This window comes from Nothoprocta perdicaria, unplaced genomic scaffold, assembly GCF_003342845.1.
Source record: "Nothoprocta perdicaria isolate Ctin4 unplaced genomic scaffold, notPer1 scaffold_305, whole genome shotgun sequence".
Taxonomy (NCBI): Eukaryota; Metazoa; Chordata; class Aves; order Tinamiformes; family Tinamidae; genus Nothoprocta; species Nothoprocta perdicaria.
Genome location: NW_020455539.1, coordinates 706,217 through 726,555, shown reverse-complemented (window position 1 = coordinate 726,555; position 20,339 = coordinate 706,217). Strand labels below are relative to the sequence as shown.

At 48.9% G+C, this 20,339-nt stretch overlaps 1 protein-coding gene across 1 annotated transcript; it reads left to right on the top strand.

Moving 5' to 3' along the window:
- Positions 1–6,663: 6,663 nt before the first annotated feature.
- CBFA2T2 (CBFA2/RUNX1 translocation partner 2) lies at positions 6,664–19,831 on the top strand. Its single transcript, XM_026042492.1, is given in 11 exon segments — positions 6,664–6,802; positions 9,578–9,819; positions 11,295–11,384; positions 11,915–12,096; positions 12,814–13,073; positions 13,900–13,985; positions 14,754–14,949; positions 16,873–16,941; positions 17,239–17,429; positions 18,855–19,028; positions 19,031–19,831. Coding segments are annotated over 11 exon segments (1,725 nt in total). The 5' UTR covers positions 6,664–6,684; the 3' UTR covers positions 19,148–19,831.
- The last annotated feature ends 508 nt before the right edge of the window (positions 19,832–20,339 follow it).

The following is a 20,339-nucleotide window of genomic DNA, read 5'->3' as shown; positions in this document are numbered from 1 at the left end:
CTATGTTAGCATTTAATCAAAGTGAAACTTGGCCTCCTTGTTCTGATCTGATAGCTCTCTATCTAGAAGTCCCACAAAATGGTCATTAAAAACAAAAAAATCTCTGATACTGAGCTGCTGCACCAAGTTTCTTTCTAAACCATATCCCTTTTGTACTTGTTATGTCTGGGCTCTGCTGGGCTCAGGAGCCGTTAATCTTCCGCATGTTTTCTTCCCTGAGGCAAATGAGACACAGATGTTCCCATCTGGAAAGTTAGTTCCAGCCACCAGCATTTCCCTTGCATAGTTTCGGTTGCACTTGGGATGTTTGTAGAGCAACGTAGCAGACAGACTTTGAAGAAGTAATTCTCTTCCGATTGTGATAATTATGTATTTTACATCAAGCACTGCTATATTTTTGTCATTCAAAATGCTTTTTAACTGAGTAAGTAACAGTGCAGAGGAGTAAACAGCTCTTAATATTTTAATAGCCATGTTTTATGTCTCCTTTCTCCTTGGAAGAAAGCTCAAGTGGAAATGGAACAGCAAACCAATGAAAAATAGCTAAAATAACTTGGCAGTAAGGAATCCAATAATGGGTGAGCATCCTTGGCCCTGTCCAACCACCACTGGCCCAAGTGAGGCCCTGCTGCCCGTGTCTCAGGCCATCACCCTGGATGGATGACCCCTGGGTGATGCTCTAAAAATTATATCCTGGGTGGTTTAGAGCCTTTCTTGCCTCCCTTCACTCCCCAAATTCTTCCTACTTGAAAACCAAAACGTTGCCCGCTCAGTTGCCCCAGCTGAACGTAATCTTTTGGCAGAGAAATTATGTGTGTGTGCTGAATCAAGTGGTTTTATTTTTTTATTTGGTCCTTCTGGAAAGTCCTAGCCACCTAGATGAGTCTGGGTCTCCATACCTATTTATTTATGATGTATTTGGTGGGGTTAGCCATGCTGAAGCAGTTTATTTACCCCGCCAAGAGTACCAGAATGTGGGAGCCCGACTCTGCTCTGGGCTTCTAGATGCTCTACTGGGTGGTGGACGGGATCTCTGCAGCGGCCTGGCTACAGGCCTGTGGACCAAGAGGAAACCAGGCTGAGATGTGCACTGCTCAGCTGTGGTCTGCACCGATGCCACTGAGGAAAGAGGAGCCGCACTTGGCTCCTAGGTGGAAGCAAAGCAGGGGGAAAAAAAAGAAGTCTGCGAAGCCCAACCTGTGCTTCCAGTACGTTTGCACCATTGGGCATGCGAGTAGGTTTTTAGAAAACTCGATGAAGGGTGAGGCTGATAAAGATCTGCAGTCTGCCTTCAGGAATGAATTATTAATCTTATTTCTCTTATTAGCTGCTTTTTATCCTGCTGGCGAACGGCAACGTACTTGGCACTTTCACCGCCTTCTCGCCGAGGTTCCTGTCGAGCGGAGACTTGACGCCCAGCAGCTGTGTGTGGGAGAGGCCGGCATGGCAGGGGAGACGTGCGCGGTTATTTTTGATTCATAGAGAGCCCGTGCCCGGCTCGGCAGCTCCCTTCGCCGAGCTGCAGAGCTCTGCGTGCGTCTGCTCCCCTCCCACGGCCGCGCGCCGAGCGGCATCCGCGCTGGGCCGCGAAACCCGGCGCCGCGGGGTAAAAATAGACTCATCGCCTTGAGGGGAGGAAGTAGCTGCGTGGTAACGCTCTACCCACTGCAACAGATGCTATAGTGTCATCTTATACAAGCCCTCATATCGGGGAGCGGGGATGGAGAACCAGCAGGGAGTGGAGCTTTTGCTGGCCAACGCGTGCCGCTGACCTGGTGTGTGTCTTTGGATCTTCCCATTTCTTGGCTGTCAGTAAACTCCTGTTTATTGTCTTGGGTGAAGAGAGAGGTCTGGAAACTCCTCTCAGTGCAAATAATCATCCTTATTTGCCTAGAAATACACACACACCCCCCCCCCCCCCCCGCCTGCTCTTCCCCTCTCCCTGCCCCCCAGACCCGGACTGTTAGCAGAGTCATCCCTTTCTTGCCAGGGCTGCCTTATCGGCTGCCTTGCTTCTGATGCATATCTCAGCCTTTCTCTTTCCTCCTTTTCTCATGCAGTGATGCTGCAAGAAGGTAAAACACTGGCTTTTTTTTTTTTTCCCTCCTTAGACAAATGGATTTCGGTTGGACCTTGGGGGAGGCAGCCAGGCAAAGAGCAGGGGAGAGTTTGCAGCAGAGCAGCTGCAAAAAGCAACTGTTGGCAGTCTGCATGATAATGCTGTTGTTTGCATGCAGATAACCTCCCTCATCTGCATGTCTTAAAGGACTTTGCAAAGGTGCTTTACAAGTGGCTTGGAGCTGTCAAGGGGAAGGAAAGGCAGCCTCAAGCAGAGGAAAGATGTTAATAAAATTTAAATGCAATTCTTCCCTTTTGTCAGTTCCTAAATGTGCAAAATATTAGCTCAGTGGAGACTGAAAACAGATGGTGAGCAGTTGGAACAGATAAGCATGTTATTCAAAATAAACATTCGCCAAAGCTGGGGAGGTGGCGGACCATATTTCATTTCACCCTATTTACATTATCAGGTCAGGTTACACTGATGCTGCCTTGAGTTTGCATTTGCGTTATCAACAGGGAGCCCGGGAAAGCCAGCCCGTTGCAGCATGTCCTTTTAATTACAGGCTTGTTTGGGGTGCGAGGGGCGTTTCGTGTCCATTTTCCTGGCCTTTGCTTCAGGGTAACAGCAAGCTCGTTATCTTTCAAGAACCCTTGTGGACTCTGGGCATGGAGAGGGCACCAAAGTGCCCATGCTTTGCCCTCCTGTTCCTCCTCCAAATGGTTTCTTTTGCTGTTTGGACAAGTTTTACATTGCTTTCTCTTAAGGCTAGGATTCTTGCTCATCTGTTTGGATGGTGATTTTGCAAAACGGGGCTGCAAGTCGTTGCTTTGTAGGACTGTCCTCCTGTCGTCAGCTTGTGCTTCTAGCCCAAGTGGCCATCTAGAGCACAGGGGCTGGTGAAAGGAGAAGCGCATCTGCCTGCAGCTCATCTCCCCATTTGGTGAGTAACCCAGGAGTTGCTGGAGAGCCTTTGGGGGTATCGGTGCCGCAGCTGGATGTGGCGTGAGCCAAGCAGCTCGCTTGATGCCAGTGCCTGAGTGAGCGGAGTGCTCGCCTTGCCCGGCTCCCGTCATGGGTTCAGCCTTTGGGACAGCTTCCCTAGCTGCTGCTCCAAAAAGACTGGTCTGAACTGCAGGCTCTGATCTTTTTGCAGGAGAAGGAAGTGCCTTCTGGGGGTAGGAGCATATTCAGCCTTCTCCATGTGGAAGTCAAAAACATCTGTTCTGCCCAAGACGATTGTTTCAGTATTAACTTGTATGTCTTAGCTCCCGCCTCTCTGAACCCCAGGGCAAACCCTTTGAATATATGGCCTTGTGGTCAAAAAACATGAGCTAAAACCAACATGTTCGTTTGCAGACTTTTTGCAATCTAGCTGCTTCACGGCCAGCACTTCATTGCGTTTCAAGGCTGCGAGCTGCGAGAGAAAAAAGGAAAAGCAAGTGCTTGTATGGTCTAACTGACAGTTAAGTTCTGCTGTGTCGTGTTTGATAAGCCAGAGTGCTTGAATCCAGCAGGCTGGTTTGGGGAAAAAGCAGTTCAGATACTGCGCAGCTTTTGTGATGAATATGTACCACTTTGATTCCGGTTGAGGAAAGCACTTTCTTTTCATTAATTCTTGCCACAGTGAATCAGTGATGCTCCTATACCTGCAAGAAAAGTCTTGAAGATAGTGCTGACCATGTCCCAGCTGTTCTTCTGAAGTAGCTTTCTCCAGCTGGCCACAGGGTTAAATTTGTGTCACACAGAGGTGGAGGAACAGTGGGCTCTCTTGAGCTGCCAGCAGAGTTTTGGAGCCCACTCCTTTGTGCTCCAGATGCTTCTGCAGGCACGTTGTTCTACAGCACTAACCACATGCAGTCGCAGTCCTGGGACTTGCTGGTTTCTGTGACACTGCCCTGCTGATATTATTCTGCTATCAGTTTGAACTACCTTTTGAACAGAGAAGGGATGGACGGGGCCCCTCCCCACCTTGGATTACCTCCCAGCTCTGTCTTCAGCATCCTTCTTAGGCTTTGTCAGGGAAGGGAGCATCCCCTCCTTTCCACCGTGCCCCATTTTACTTCATTATTTAATGTCTTGCTCCATTGCTGAAGGAGTTCATACATTAAGTTCTAGTGCAGTAAGAAATAAGTGAAAAAAGTCTTAAGCTTGGGAGCCCCGTATAACTATTTTTAAACCCCTAAGCATGTAGAAATGAGTAAAGCAGACTTCTTTATACAGTTTCCAATGAGATCAGATGTTAGCCATTCTGCAGAGGTTACCTGTCATAGCAACAGTCCTTTATTATTAGACACCATGGTCAGAAGGCTTCTTTAAAGAAAATTAATACAATGAAATTGGTCTCAAGCAGCTGTTTAAAATGCCCGTGTCTGTATTGAGCAACTGCAGGGAAGGCTTAAGACACAGTTCTACCTGTACTGGGATGCTCGGGAGGGGGATCCTCTCTGACAACTGCTCCTAGTCCTGAATTTTGTTTTGCTGTGTTGTCCTTCGGTATATTTTATTCTCCTTTTCTCCCATTAAGGGAGGATTATTGACTGTGTTTAGTCTTAATTGATGCTGCTTTTTAATTTGCTGCTCTAAGGCTAGAATTGGAGCAGTAGAAGAAATCGAGCACGTCAAGAGCTAATATGGAGAATCAAATAAAAGCAGGACCTTGTGGTATGACACTCGAGCAAGAAGAGAGCTGTCGTGTTTCAGGTCCATGTGGGCAGTCAGTCTCTCATATACCTGAGCTCCCAGAGCCGTACCCATGAGTATATAACATGCAGCAGCAGCTTGTCTGTCTTTTGGGGTAGAGTTGCCCTTTTCTGAGGTGCTGCAGCAAGGAGCACCAGCTCCCAGTACTGCTCCAGCTGAGATAAATGTCTCTGGCTTCCAAAAGCCAAGGTGGCACTTGGCTTCTGTGGACTTGAATGGACTGCTAAGGTAGCACAACTCGCAGGTGTTTTACGGAGCTGCTGCTCCAGAGATGTCCACCTCATTTGGAGCTCGCCCTCAATGCCAGGCTTACCCAAGTCCTCATGCTTGGTCAAGTTTGCTCATTAAGGATTCTCATTAAATTCTTGTAGTCAGGCTCAAAGTCAGAAGTTGCAAAAAGATGGTTTTTATCTGCGTTTATAGATGCCCTGGATCATTAACAGGAAGCTTTTAAATTTAACAACCCTGTTTACTTCTTGTCTGTCTGCCAGAGCGAGCCTGGAAGAGAAGGTGTTGGCTTTTCCAGGGATCTGCTCTTGGTGTCTCATGCTGCAGCAGAGCAGTAGCTATTTTTATTTTAGCGGAATGAGTTGTATGTGCCTCTCCCTCTTTTTCCTTGTGTATGTTAAGGAGAGGAGCTCCACTTGCTTTGTCAGCACTTTGATACTGCATTTTGTGCATCCTAGGAGTATTTTAGGAAGAAAGATGAGAAACATTACAGGGTTAATTCATTTGTCCAGAACACGGTGATATTAGGTATCCATGTATACCTGTGGAAGAGGATTTTGTAGGAAGGCAGGAAGATGGTGATATCTGGTGTTTGAAGCGTGTGGTTGGAGAGGAAAGTGGCAAAACCCGTTGGCTGCAGGGAGGACTTGGACATGGAGGTCTCCTCGGCCGGGCAGGCATAGAGGTGGGTAAAGAATTTGCAGAGAATGGAGCCGAGCAAATGTCACTTCTGCTTGCAGATTCCATGCAAAGACCTCCTAGTTCTCACGGCTTTGCTCCCTGTTTTGCAATTATTTGTATGTTTGGAGCAAACCGATTTCCATGGGGCTGGGGATCCATGGGGATGTAGCATCCATGGGGATCGAGGGGAGGAAATGGACCCAAATGCATGTGACTAGTGGCTTGCAATGTTGATACAATAATATTAATGGTAATATTATAATAATACATTATATTATAATATCAATAGAAATTTCCCAGGACTTCAATTATCTCATCACTTTGGGAAAGCAAAGCTTAGAAAGTTCTTCTGAAAAGAGATTTAAATAAATGAAGATAGAAACGTGCTGGAGATTGAGATTTTATAGTGACTGCAGTCGCAGACCCAAGTCCAGGAGTGCCAGCAGCACGGAGATGGATGGAGTCTCTTGCTGATGGGGCCGTGTAGGTTTTCATGTATTTGTCTCCTCTTCTGCAGTGGGTGTCTGTAATCCTGCAAGCAAGAGAAAAACAATAAAAAATGAGGAATATGACATTCAATTGTTACCTTACTGGCTTTGCTGATGACTTGCCATAAGGAAAATAAATGAGGCAGCTCTCCTGCGGTGCCTGCTGCAAAACCAGCTGCTTGTGCCTTGCCAAACTGAGTGGCCACGGGCACCAACACCGAGTGCTGCGGGCTCAGGGGCATCTTTGCCGTCGGGAGTTGCAGGGAGGCAACTTCTGTGCCACTCTCTTAAAAAAACGAGGCTTGTGCAAAAGCAAATGGTCAAAAAAAGCCTTGAGGGAAGGTCTTGGGGTGACGTGGTCTGCTCAAGATAACAGGCCAGTGAGCATCTCTGGCCCAAACTGCTCCGCCAGGGTCTGGGGATGCCTGCTGTGTGCCTATGGGATGGGCCGGGCGGTGCCTCTCGTTGCTAACATTTCCTCCTCCTTCTCCTGCTGCAGTTGCCAGTGATAAGAGGGTGCCAGTGATGCCCGGCTCGCTGGTGGAAGTGAAGATCCAGTCAAGGTCCTCGCCACCCAGCATGCCGCCGCTGCCCCCCGTGAACCCCAGTGGCCCCCGGCCTGTCTCCTTCACTCCAGCAGCACGTAAGGCCATTGATGGGGGACAGTGCTTTTCCGTGGGGTTCTCTGAGGCTCACAAATCCATGTTTCGGCCGCTTGCCTGTGCCCGCAGGCAGCGTGACACCCATAATTGAGCCCATAGAGAAACAAGCAAGTGAGAACTTCAGGGTTCCTGCTTTTGGCCGCCTATTTGGGACATCTGAAAAGGTCTGTAACCTTCTTGACAGCCATTCCCTGCTACAGCCGGGCTGTTGGGAGTGCCCCCAGGCCCTCTCCTTGCAGGTGCTGTGTGGATTTCCACGAGGAATCCCTTAAGGCATTGCGGTCTGCCATCAGCTCAGCCAAGGGCTGGGCTTTTCCCCAGATTCTTTGGAGAATTCCTCCCTATGCCGCTGCAGCTCACGTTGTAGACAGCACTTCTGAAATCAAGATGAGCATATTTCTTCTTTTCTGCTTTTCCATCCAGTATTCCCTGCTGTCCATTCCTTGCTCTCCATCCAGATTTTATCCATTTTTGCTACATCCTTCCTCTTAATCCTTTCCATGCAGCTACAGTTCATCCTTGCCTAGCTACAAGTCGCCTTCACTCCTGAGCCACTCGCTTGTTCTTTTAGGATGTTCCTGAGAGGTGACTTCCATGGGTGGGGACTTTCCATGGCTACAACCTCTTTCCCAAAGCCTAGAAGGAATGCAGGCTCTTTTTTCTCTTTTAGCCAACATATTTTCAAAGCATATTTTCAGGATCAAAGCTGACCTGTTTTACTTAATAGTTAGATATGGAATGATCTGTTAAATATATAATATATATACTGTTATATTCTAAGAAGGCGTGTATATATATTTTTTAGTTTCTCCTCACTTTTTTTCCCCCAAGCTTACTGTGTCTCTAACTATGCCAGTATTACCTAAAAACCTCGTGAGATCCCTGATACCTCACAGTGCAACATTGGCAGGGAGTTTCATACATTTTTTTCAGTCCGCTCTCTTTCAGGAGATACATTCAGTAATGTAACAAGCAGTGCTGGCAATAGCACAAATCACTGGGTTATCCCACCAGACACATTGTCCCCGTCTGTATGCAGTGAAGACTTTTAAATAGCTCTCCTTTTGCTGAGACAGAAAAGGCCATTAGCAAAGTGACAGAAATTAATTTGTACAGAAAGGATGTTTGACACACTATTAAACCCCAAGTAGCTTGAACTCCTGATTCCAGTTTGCTTAATTACCTCTTTGCAAGAGAAATGTAAAGGGCAACCTGTGGCAAAGTTTATTTTTGCCTCTTAGGTTTCAATCGTCCTGCTTCAGCCCACTGTGTTCACCTGGCAATGCATGTCCCTGTGAGACTTTGCAGGTGGCTCCAAGTCACTCTGCGGTAAAGTAACGTGCAGGTGGGGTAAGGTGCCTTCATTGAGGCTTTCAGAATGCAGAGACCTCCGTTATCTGAGCCTCTTTAAAAGACTTTCTCTTGGCTTTCACCATTTTTGTCATGAAATAAGAGCTGGTTATGAGTCATCACCAGAATCCTTGACTTTCAACTTAGTTTGGTGTTTGCTTTAGTGCAGTAGTGGTGAGGACATCACATACAGTTTGTCCTGCCCTTCATACCTGCAGCGCATCTCTGCGTCTCCACCGGGCTGGAGAAGGTGTTGTGGACAAGACTTGCTGTCCAAGTTGCCCTGCTCTGTCATAAAATTGCACCGTGCTCCTCCGCTTGCACCATTTAAAACAAGAGTTCCCCTTCATCTCTTCATCTCTCTGCTTACAAAGGGCTGCATCCTGGTTGCGGCCCAGAAAAACTGGTCCCCTCCTGGTTAGCATGAGCGACTTTGATGATCTGTTTACAATTATCTTTTCCTGGGATCTGTAACTGACTTGGGGTAACGTGCCGGTTTCTTCCCGTGTGCACCACGGCGGGTCCAGGTGTGTGAGCCCATGTAACCTCAGGCCTCGGAGAGCCCCGGTGCGGTTTAACTGTTCAAGTTCTTCCTGCTGGTTTCTCTGAAAAGCTCTCCCTGGGGCCACTCTTTGCAAAATCCGAGGATTTTGTAGGATCCCTGCTGCAGCTGGTGCCGTGGCACCTCTGTGCGGAGCTCCACGCGTCTCCCCTGCCCATTTCATGTGTCGGTGGTTTTCAGTACCACCCACTCTGGTGCCTCTCCTCCAAGCACTGATGCTCCCAACACTTTTATAGCCTCATGCCACTTGCAAGCTTTTCTTCAGCACTTGCATCACTAGGGCATCAGGTTGGACTCCTAAGGATGAAACAGTGGATCAGCTCTATTTATGTTCCTGTACTTTTTACTTCTAAAAATATTAGGTTTTATGTCAAGTTGAGACTTCAAGTACACAGTTGCCTTTAAGGGCTTCCCAGTCTGTGGACTGCACAACCATAGCATGGCAGTGTCAACAATTTATTCAAACCCCTTGTGGAGTTCCCAAACTTCTAAAACGTAGCTGTTTTCAACATACTTTGTGCTGAAAGGAGGTAACGTTGCAGTTGGGACCAGGCCACTAGCAGCACTTGCAAAACCAGCTTGCTGCAAGTGCTCCAGGTGCTCGTGCAGCCTGGGCACCGCAGCGGAATGTGCCACCCGGGACACTCTTGCGGAGCTCGTGCCTGCAAGCTCCAGCAGTGAGGGCAGGGATCCTGGGTGGAATCTCACACCATACCAGACATCTGCATGATGCATTCTCTCCTAAGACTTAGTAAGAACAAAATATTGTTAAAAAACACGTGACGAGGACATGGCCCCCTAGCAGAGTGCCCTGTAATGCCTTTGGCTCCTCTCTGATTTGCAGTGCCCAACGGGATCAACCATTCCCCCCCAACGCTGAATGGGGCCCCATCTCCACCCCAGCGTTTCAGCAATGGTCCTGCCTCATCCTCATCCTCCTCACTCACCAACCAGCAGCTCCCGGCCACCTGCGGTGCCCGACAGCTCAGCAAACTGAAGCGCTTCCTCACGACCCTGCAGCAGTTTGGCAATGACATCTCTCCAGAGATTGGGGAGAAGGTCCGGACCCTTGTTCTGGCGCTAGTGGTGAGTGCGGCCGGCAGCGGGCCACATCTGAGCCTCAAAGAGGCCTGCAGAACCTCACACTTGCAAAAGCTGCCTAGCAGTGCTGTGCTGGTGGGCAGCATGCGTGTGCAATGCTGTGTGTGTGTGGATGTTGCATTTTTGGGTAGACTTGCTGGCTTTTCCTCCTGTCTTCAGTGCATTGTAGAGAATGGATTGCTTCTCTGTTTGCATTGCTTCGCTAAGAGCCCAGATGCAGCTGCACTTGAGGAAATATAGAAGGATTTGGGCTAAGCTTTGGTCTGAGGGCTACAGGTTAGATGGTTTTGCCCCCTCCTTATCACAAGGCATAAGGCTGCACTTACTGGTGCAGCCAGTTTTGTGTGGGAAGGGGTTTTCATCCTTAACACTGGCCCACTAGCAAAGCAAACCTAGCTCTGGCCAAGGTCAGCAGAAGCCAGGAAGCCTCTTACTGCAGCAGCAGGCCTGGATCTGCAATATTCTGATCCTTTTAAGTGTTTGTAGATTTGCTTGCACAAAAAAAAGATTGTGCAAGCTTTTGTCCAGCCATGTGAATTTTGTGACCATCGGCAATTATGGCTTGGTAAATAACATTTTTGGTGCATCTGCTGCCCTTCCTCCCCATTCCTCCCCTTGGGATTTGCATGATGCTAGGGCATACATGTGCCAACAGTACGTGTTCTTTTGCACCTTTAGACAGCAGATAAAATTCAGCTAAAAATACCCTTGCAAAACCAACAAATGGAGTCTTGCTGCAAAATTACATTTAATGCTTGCATGTATACAAACTGTAAGCTGTTTGGGTTCCTCAGGCTGTCATTCTCATTGCTGATTGAGTTTATTGCAGCAGGACCACGTGCTGGGTACGTGGCAGAGCAAGTGCCGCTCATTCCAGAGCGTGAACAGCCTGCATAGCCAGGAGGGATAGAAGGTAGGGCCAGGGCAAGATCATGCCAAGGCAGAGAGCAGCCAGCTGGTAGGAAACAACTTGTTGGATGGTGGATAGTTGGGCTAAATGAGCTGCATGGGAGGAGAAAGGAGAGGAAAGGGCTCATGGGGCAGCTGAGATGAGCGGGTCTGAGCGCAGGCATCTCGTTGGGCCTGGAGGGAGCGTTCAGGATCTGTGGACAGTTGTAGCGGCCGGCTGGATTCGTGGCCACCTTGCCACTTCTCCGGCCATCTGGCTGGAGTTGCATGGAGCTGGCTGGGCACGCTGCCTCCCAGCAGGGCCTGGCAGCCCAGCCTGGTGGGTCCTGGCATAGGCAGCACCCAGCGCCAGCCGCACGCTCCCTGTGTCGGCTCTTTCTGCTCGGGTGGCCCCAGGCTTTTGGCTCAACCAGACAGGATCTGCTGTGTGCGTTGTGAGTCCTGCGACGGCAGGTGCCGTCTCCCTTGCGCTTCTGTTCCTTTTGAGCCACTTCACCGAGTGTCTAAAATGAGAACAAACTGACATTTCATGTCTTAATTTCTTTTCTCAGAACTCAACGGTGACAATTGAGGAATTTCACTGCAAGCTGCAGGAGGCGACGAACTTCCCCCTTCGGCCGTTTGTGATCCCCTTTCTGAAGGTGGCAGTGAGCAGATGGCTCTCACTAACGCTGTGTGTGTTCATGTTTGCTGTTTGGCAGCATGTCCCTGATGGGCAAGCTCTAGTCCAAGCAGCAGGGCAAGTCTGTTGAAGTCCAAGACAGACTGCCCAGACTGTAGTGATCACCAGGGGTAACTGTCTTGCAGAAGGCTAACATTATCGCGGTCTACTAGCATGTTAGGGATGAATGAGACTGACTAACCTCCATTCTTCAGTTTCTCATCCTGTAGTCTTATTTTCCAATGTTCAAATCGGGAATATTTGAAGCGTTGGCGTACAGACTATGTCCCGAGAAACTTTGTTCTCATATGCCGCAACTTCAGTCCACGAGACAACGTGGGTGAAGCTGAGCAGTGCAGAGATCCTGAGAGCAGTGACCACTGAGAGGAGCCCACAGGCTCCAGGCACTGCGCAGAGTGGGAATGGAGAAGTTCTCCTGCAAATGGGTGGAATTGCCTCTCTGCAGCCTGCCTAGCCCAGGCTCGCAACTTACAGTGATGTGTTTTCCAGGCCAACCTCCCCCTGCTTCAGAGAGAGCTGCTGCACTGTGCCCGAGCTGCCAAGCAGACTCCGTCCCAGTACCTGGCACAGCACGAGCACATCCTGCTCAACATGAACACCACGTCGCCAGCGGACTCCTCTGAGCTGCTCATCGAGGTGAACGGCAATGGGAAGAGGCACAGTCCGGACAGGTAAATAGAGCTTTGGTCATTCTGTGATCTAAAATCATCACGTTGGACAGCAGGAAAATTGAAAGAAAGCCTTAAACAAAGTCCCATGCTAAATAACAGGATCTTATGGCTCCTAACAACAATTCTCATTGTTAAAAGATAGTGCTGGTTACCTGTGCCTCTAATACCTCCTCCCAGTTCTCTTGTACTGTGGGTTTGGCCTGGATCACCTGCGAGGGCTTTCAGGCAAATCTCGTCCCAGAGTGACTTGTTTATTTAGAAGGTCTGAAACACTTGAATTGGAAAGCTGAGCATTTCTCCAGAAATGGCACCAGCTGCTTCCCTTGGCAGAAGGGTGACACAGAGTGACAGCTAAGGAGAATGGGGTTCATTTTAATTTGCACTACTTTTATTCCAGGTAAAAGGCATTGCATAATTGTGTAGCTCATGCTTCAAAATTATAAAAACTGAAAAATTTCAATTGGGTTGTGCTCAGAAAGATGCATATCAGCATTTGAGCATTTTGGATCTGGAGTTTGGTTTGTTTGTTTGTTTCTTTTGAGGGGACAGGGTCATTGCTTGGATGTGTTCTCAGACTAAGTGTGTTTTAGCTTCCTGCTTTTTTTCCCCTCCTACTAAGATCACCACCTCCCATGCTCTCCTGTTCCTAAATCCACATCTCTTCATTCCTGAGTACACTTGCGCCGGGCTAACCAGTGCGCGTGTCTGCTGGTTCAGTTGCAGGAGAGAAGAAAGCAGCTTTGAGAGAGAGACTCTCCCAGCAGAGCCGCCAGCCAAGAGAGTGTGCACCATCAGCCCGGCCCCGAGGCACAGTCCTGCCCTGAGCATCCCCCTCATGAACCCTGCAGGGCAGTTCCACCCCACACCACCACCCCTCCAGCACTACACCCTGGAGGACATTGCATCTTCCCATCTGTACCGAGACCCCAGCAAGATGCTGGAGCACCGGGATGTTCGTGACCGCCACAGCAGTCTCAGTAAGGAGGATTGTAAAGATGTATTTGTAGGCTCTTTGAAATCCAGTTGTTGAGCTAGTGCGTCCCAGGGTCGCGTTGACATCCTGTGCTTGTCCACTCACCCCCAACGCTGGATAATTTTAGGCAGAAAGGCAAGAGTTGCTGCAAATTTCAGACAAGACATTTGGCAGAGGTTAGCCACGGAAAGACTGGACAAGAGGTAGCATTGGTGTGTGCAGGCTGGAGCCCTCAAGGACGAGGAGAAAGGACCTGCTGTTTGAGTCGAGCGTAGACAGTCCAGCAGGAGAAACGAAGGCCTGGAAAGCAGATGTTAACTTTTCAGAGTAACCGAGCAGGGAGGTGTGTGGGGCCTGAGAGAGCCCATCTTGACTCCCTCTCCTTGCCTCCTTCTCCGTCTCCCAGCACAGGCCAGGAGGTGCGTCGGGGGTGAACCCTGTCTTTCCAGTGTGGCAACCTGAAGCACAAATTTGGAGTTGCTGTGAATTTCTAATGAGGGAACTGGCTCCCCAGGTGGATCAGATCCAAACCTGTGACCGTCCTCTGAGAACACACACAGGCCCAGGTTGCCTGTCAAAAAGTATTCCCACTCTCCCAGAGCTGTGTGGGATGTTGGGCAGCCTCCAGTCCTGCTCTTTAGTGACATAAGCACAAAAACCCCAGCTTAGGAGATGAACCTAGAGAGCCAGGCCCCTGAGATGTGTTTTCAAACCTTGGCTATACTTGGTCAGAATTACAGATCTGTTTAGTGCTTTAGGGACGTATTCCCTCTCCAGCACTAAGAGAACTTGGTCTGTCTAATCACTGTTCTGGTTGTGGTTTGTGACAGGTTTGAATGGAGGATACCAGGACGAGCTGGTGGACCACCGCTTAACTGAGAGAGAGTGGGCTGATGAGTGGAAGCATCTCGATCATGTAAGGAAAGGCTAGTGGTATGGAAAGCTCCTTGGGGGTACAACAACCCTGTGCTCTTCCTGCTCCAATTTGCATTTTCATTGTTGCTGATAACATATCCAGGCTTTCAGATGACTTGTAGAAGAAAAATGGTGCGAGAAGGTGGGTGGTGGGGAGGACAGAAAGCCTCCTACACTTGTGAAAGCGAGACACTAAGCTTGCTTGTGCTCTAAAGCTGATGTTTCCCAGACGTATGTGTGGAGTAGAGAGCCAGCAGCAGAGTACTGTGAGTTGGGACATGGCCATGGAGAGCTAGTACCTGGCCTGTTTCCTCTAGATTAGAGGCAAAGGCTCCTGTTACACTCACCTTCTTGTTCCAGGAACAGGCATGCCACCGCTGTCGCTTCTGTGTGTGGCCATCTTGAGAAGATGTCCCACAGCCATAGGAGGGAGGGGTGTCACAGACGACCCTTGTTGGGGCTTTTGTCATAGCTTATGTTGTTCCATTGTGCAGGAACTTTTCTGCTTCTCCTGCGAGTACTTTTCCACCCCTTCATGAGAATGGAGGGCTGGGATCCAAACATCAGTCACAGGGGTGGCATGGCAATATCTGCTTGAACACCACTTTGTCCAAAACACCACGCACAGGCACTGCTGCTGTGGAACAGTATGGTGTTTTGTCTTAATGGTGTTTTGTCTTAATGGGGCAGTCTCCTCCTATGAGGAATTATGGAGACAACTGTGTGAACAGGCAGCTTACCAAGACAGAGACTGTGTCCTTCCCCACAGGCACTGAACTGCATCATGGAGATGGTGGAGAAGACCAGGCGCTCCATGGCCGTTCTGCGGCGCTGTCAGGAGGCTGACCGTGAGGAGCTCAACTACTGGAAGAGGCGCTGCAGTGAGAATGCCGAGACGAGGAAGGCAGGGAGCGAGCTCATCTCCAGACAGCACAGTCCCAGCAGCTCCGACTCCATCAGCAATGGTACGTGTGGGAGCATCCTGTGCTGCCCCCTGCTTGCTTCAGGTGCTCCGCATTTCCACCAGTTGCAGTGGAAGCAGTAGGAGATGTCGTCAGGGTTTGTACACAGGCTGGGTAATAGATGGGGTTTTTTTCATGAAAAACGAACCCTTTGAAGCAGATGTCCAGTTATGACAAAGCTATACTAGATATGAAATGAATGCATGAATTCAAACTACAATATAAACAAAGTGCTCGAGTAGTGCAGAGCTGATTTCAAAGTTTGAACTGGATCACTGAGCTCCTCGGTAAGCACCAGGGTTTGCTGAAATGTGAAGGCAACTTTTGGCAGCAGCAGCTTCTTCTGCAGGTGCCCAAGGAATATCATCCTCAGGTGGCTGAGTCAGTGAACTCAGGTTGAGGATGAGTTCCTTCAAAAATGAGAAACCATCAGGGCAGGTGAAAAAGCAACAAATAATTGGTGGTTTTACCCCTTTTCCCCTTCCATTCTGCCTAAAGGATATTAAATGGTGTGTTCTACTAATTCTAAAAATACTGAAGAATGGAGTGAGCATAAGAGCTACTGCCTATAAGTTGAATAATGAATACTAGGTTTTGTTTTTTAAGTCAATATAACTTTATTGAGAATGTTCTTCTCCTCCAGTATGCAGGGATGCTTGACTCACTTCAAAAAAAAAGTTTGAAATCCTAATTTTCTGCATTTGAATTTAATTCTAATTTCCATCCAATACAGCCTGCTGCAATTCAAATGCTAAAAATAGTCCTGATCATTCCGTAATGAAAAAGTATTCTAGCAATTTACTGGTAGAAAATGTTTTCTAATAGTAATGAAAATGGCCAAACTAAAAATCTCAATTTGATGTATATCAGCTTGTTGTGCGTATGCTGAATAAAGACAGTAAATATTCCTGCCTGTCAGAAAGAACCATTCATTTAAGGTAAAGGCCAAATTTAGCTGCAGTAGAACAAGTTTTGATACTTCTCAGACAGTGAGAATGAGAATGAGCTCTTGGAGGGGGCACAGTGTGCCTGCTAATAAATTAAAGCCCCGATAATCACACGCTTCTGATGCATGTGTCTGTCTAATATACTTATAGTCCCAAGATGTTATAAATGACCTTTGTGTGTTTGTTTGTTTAAGTAATTCGGATTTTGGATGATATTTTCTCCCCTTGTGGAACATAATGCTACTTTTTCAAATGCTATTGCTAGGTGGGGTATGTCAGGTATACCACACTCTGTTACATGCTTACAGAACCCCGAGACCTTCCTGAAGGGTTTTTTGCTCTCCCATTGCCCTTGGCCATGGCTCGGTTGTTGTTTGGCTGGTGTCATTTGGCCTGGCCAAAAGAAAATTATTTTCACATTTTAAAAAGGTCTAGAGATAAAAGGACAGTACTAGGTGATTGAAAAAGCTTTCCTGTGCAACTGTATTCTATGTTGAGGTCCTATTGTGTTTCCATCACTTGGTAGATTTATGGGTGCTTGGAGCGTGTACACCCCAGCAGCAAGAGGTCTTGCAGTACAGTGTGTCCATCAGTATAAGTCTTTGGATTGCCTCGGGAATGGAAAGTGCTGCATTTCTTGCAAGCTACTGTATAGATTGATGTGTAAAGTCACTGGACAGTGCAGATGTTTGATGGCATGTATTTATAAATATGGCGTGTTGTTACAAAGCACCAGGAGATGAAAATGGGCTACCCGCCGTAATAAATTATGCAGGACACTAATTAAATGTTGACATTTATCATGTAGATGTTTGAGGAATGGCCTTAGTTTTGGGTGTTAGCTGGTTAAGCCTACGCTGTGCCACATGCTGGATGCAGCAGCGTTGTGTAGGCCCATCTGGTGGGTGGCTGTTTCTCCGAAAGCTGGCAGGTGAGAGGAGGCTTTACCAACCTTTCCATGTATCCCTTCCTCCAACAGATTCCTTGCGGGAGTTCAGCAGCAGGTCGGGAGCAGGCTATGTCACTGAAGAGATATGGAAAAAAGCTGGTAAGTGTTTATTAGCGACCTTGGCAAGTGACTCTACCAAGTGATTTGAGGTAAACACAGATGCTGTGGATTGCTCTTCGGAAACTGGAGAAGTCCAGCTGCCGAAAGTCCCACGATACACACATCTGGCTTGCTCAGCTACCAAGGCCTGGGACTAGATTTTAGATTTTAGTTCTAACTGGCATTAAAAGCCAGCTGTTTGGAGCACAGCTGTGCAGCAACTCAGCCCGTCCGAGGAGCTTCCTGAGGTTTGCTGCGCTCCAAAGGCTGGTTGGTGAGGCCGTTGTTTCCTTCCAGAAGAAGCCGTGAATGAGGTGAAGCGTCAGGCCATGTCCGAAGTGCAGAAGGCTGTGGCAGAGGCTGAGCAGAAGGCATTTGAGATGATTGCCTCCGAGAGGGCGCGGATGGAGCAGACCATTGCAGACGCCAAGCGCCAAGCTACTGAGGATGCTTTCTTAGTCATAAATGAGCAGGAGGAGTCCACAGAGGTAAGGAGCCAGGTCCTGGCCATGGCCAACGGGGTGGGAGAGCAGTGAGGAACGTCGAAGGAGAGAATTGGAAGATGTGCCCTGCCCATCATGCTGAGCCTGTAGGTTCCACATCCCTTCCTCCTTCTAAAAATCTTTCCAAGCAATAACTATAAGCACGCTAAATATCATCTTGGAGACTCTAGTTTAGCTGGCTCCTAGGGAGCTGCCCCAGGTAACAGGTGGGCAGCTGCTCTCCCCAAACGGTCTTGAGGTTTTTTTGATGTCCAAGACCCATAAAGTCTGCTGATCTCTCCTCCACGAGGAGATGAGTGTGAAGATGCTGCGTGAGTGCGTGGGCAGCAGGTCCATCTGCCTCCCATGCAAGGTTTCCACAGCCCCTGCTGGTCTAGGTGCCCTGGATTCAGCACTGCAGGAGCTCTGGAAAGACCAACACAGCATCCTGTGTATGGTACGATGGTGTGATGTGCCTAGCTCTCCTGCTTAAAAAAAATGTAAATATGAGGTGTTTTGAGAGAAAAGTATGTTTAGACCTCACTTCCCCATTAAAGCACCAAAGGGGGAACATAGTGGTTTGTAAACGTGTGATGGGAGTGGGAGGAACTGCTTCAAAAGTCATGAAAGAAACGAGACAAGCATCAATTGCGCTGTAGGAGAGAGCAGTGGAGCATCTTGTTCCCCTGTCTCCTGTCTGTCCCCACGTGCAGCTCCAGATCACTGGCAGGAGCTAGGCAGCTCAGGGCAGCGCTGCTCCCATGGGAATGGGCTCCTGCTGCAGGCCCAGCTTCCCTAACACCTGCTCTGAGAGCTCTCCTGGCCCTGATAGCTTTGCAGTCTTGGAAATGCCCTTTAAAACCACTGGCTGAGACAGAGGTGTAAACATCTGTAAAGCAGTGACCCAGTTTTCCAAAAGCTTCTGTGGACTTCTTGTTTTCCTGTCGTTTTCCTGTCCTGCTGCTCCTGGCAGACAGAGGCGGCTCTGGTGCATGCCAGTCCTGGAGTGCTCTGCTCCCAAGCAGCTCGCTTTGGCTGCTTGCCGAGTGCCAGTGATTCCCTGCCAGGAGCAAGTGGCCGGGTGGTGGTGCTCCCGGGGCAGCACTGGCAGGCTGGAGTGCTTCCAGGAGCCTCTTCCCTGGGGAAAGGCTGCGGCTTGGATGCCGGAGAAGCTCCTTGCGCTTGCAGAACCAGGAGGCCCACGCTGCTGAGTCAGGTGAGGGAGAAGGACGAGGAGCCCCGCAAGCCCTGCGCTCTCGTAGCTGAGCAACCTTGAGCAAAGGCTGTGAAAGAGCGGGAATTTATGGTTTGGTCATTTTAATATGACTGATTTGGGACCAAAGAGGGGAGGAACTCTCCTCTCCCCAGCTGCTGAGCAAACACCATCCTGCAGTCGGTGGAGTACAGTTTAACATGTCTCCCGTCTTTCAGAGCTGCTGGAACTGCGGTCGCAAGGCCAGCGAAACGTGCAGCGGCTGCAACATCGCCCGCTACTGCGGCTCTTTCTGCCAGCACAAAGACTGGGAGAGGCACCACCGCATCTGTGGGCAAGGCCTGCACGGGCAGAGCAAGCCCCTGGCGCTGCCCGTGGGGCGGGCTGCAGCTACCAAGGCCATCGACGGGGTCCCCAGCCCAGTACTGGAGAAGACTTCGGCAACGACCTCCCGATCCTCTACCCCAGCATCTGTGACAGCAATAGATACAAATGGACTCTAAGGGGATAAAGTTCGGTTTCACATTGGTTTTCATGTTTTTTTAAGATGAAATAATCCAGCAGGAACTCGTATCATGTGACATGTTTGACAAATCGACACTGCCGAATCCAGAGCACTGACACTCAGGCTTTTCCATCTCGTTCTGTTTTCCTGGTTCTTGATGACTTCTTGCCAGCCTTGCCTGAGGGGCCTCCATACAGTCCTCGTGGAAGGGACATGCCGGAGAGCAGCACTGCGACATGGAGGATGCCAGTCTGTGCCCAGGGGACCTGGACTTCATGGCAAGTGCTCCCAGGACACGCAGGAGAGGCCAAGCAAGAAATGCCCGGGCAGGGGACCTTGTACTCAAGGGTGAAATGTGTTCACAGTCCTCTCTCCTGGGCTTTCTGAGCTAATTCCCCATTATCTACCTTTCCATCACACACATCCAGGTAGGACCTCGCTCTCACTGGTGAATGAGAATGAGCAGACCGAATCCCATTTCTTTGCAGGCAGTTATTGTCCTCCCCATTTGGGCACCAGCATTTTGCTACGTAGGATGCCTTTTTTTTTCATGGCACAGAACGAGTTGGTTTGAGAGTCACGGACATACTGTTTTTAACCACCAAGATCTTCACACTGCTGCCCTGGATTATTTTTAATCTGCTCTCTCCAAGCATGTTGACCAAACTATTAAAGATTTCCCAACTTGGTATCCTATGTGGGTTACCAAGTGCCCAGTCCTTGAGGGGTTTATGAGGGCTCCTCTGAAGGATAAGGTGTTTAGCTTGTGCTCCCGGCATGGTTTGGGCAGGGGAGTGCAAAGCAGCCGGTACCACCTCACTCAGCATTTGAAACTCAGCTCCAAAAAACTGGAAAACTGAAGTCAGCCAAATGATGCCAATCCACAGCAGCGTGCAGGGAGCAGAGCTGGACTTAGTGTGAACACCTAGTTCTACAGCTGCCTTTGCAGGTCATTACGGGCACAGCTAATAGCAGGAATCAGAACGAGTCCTCCCAGGATTCACACTGATTCCACATGCCATGCACAAACAGGAGCTAGAAAACAATCTATTCAGCAAAGCTGTCTTTCCAGAACTCTTTTTCCCTGTGCTTGCTGGGTTGGGGCCCAAAGAGGCAAGTAATTCCCAAATTATTTTTGATCACTTTTTCCAAGGGGAGGAAGAGAGATGTAATGAATAGTTACTGAATTTGCCAAGGT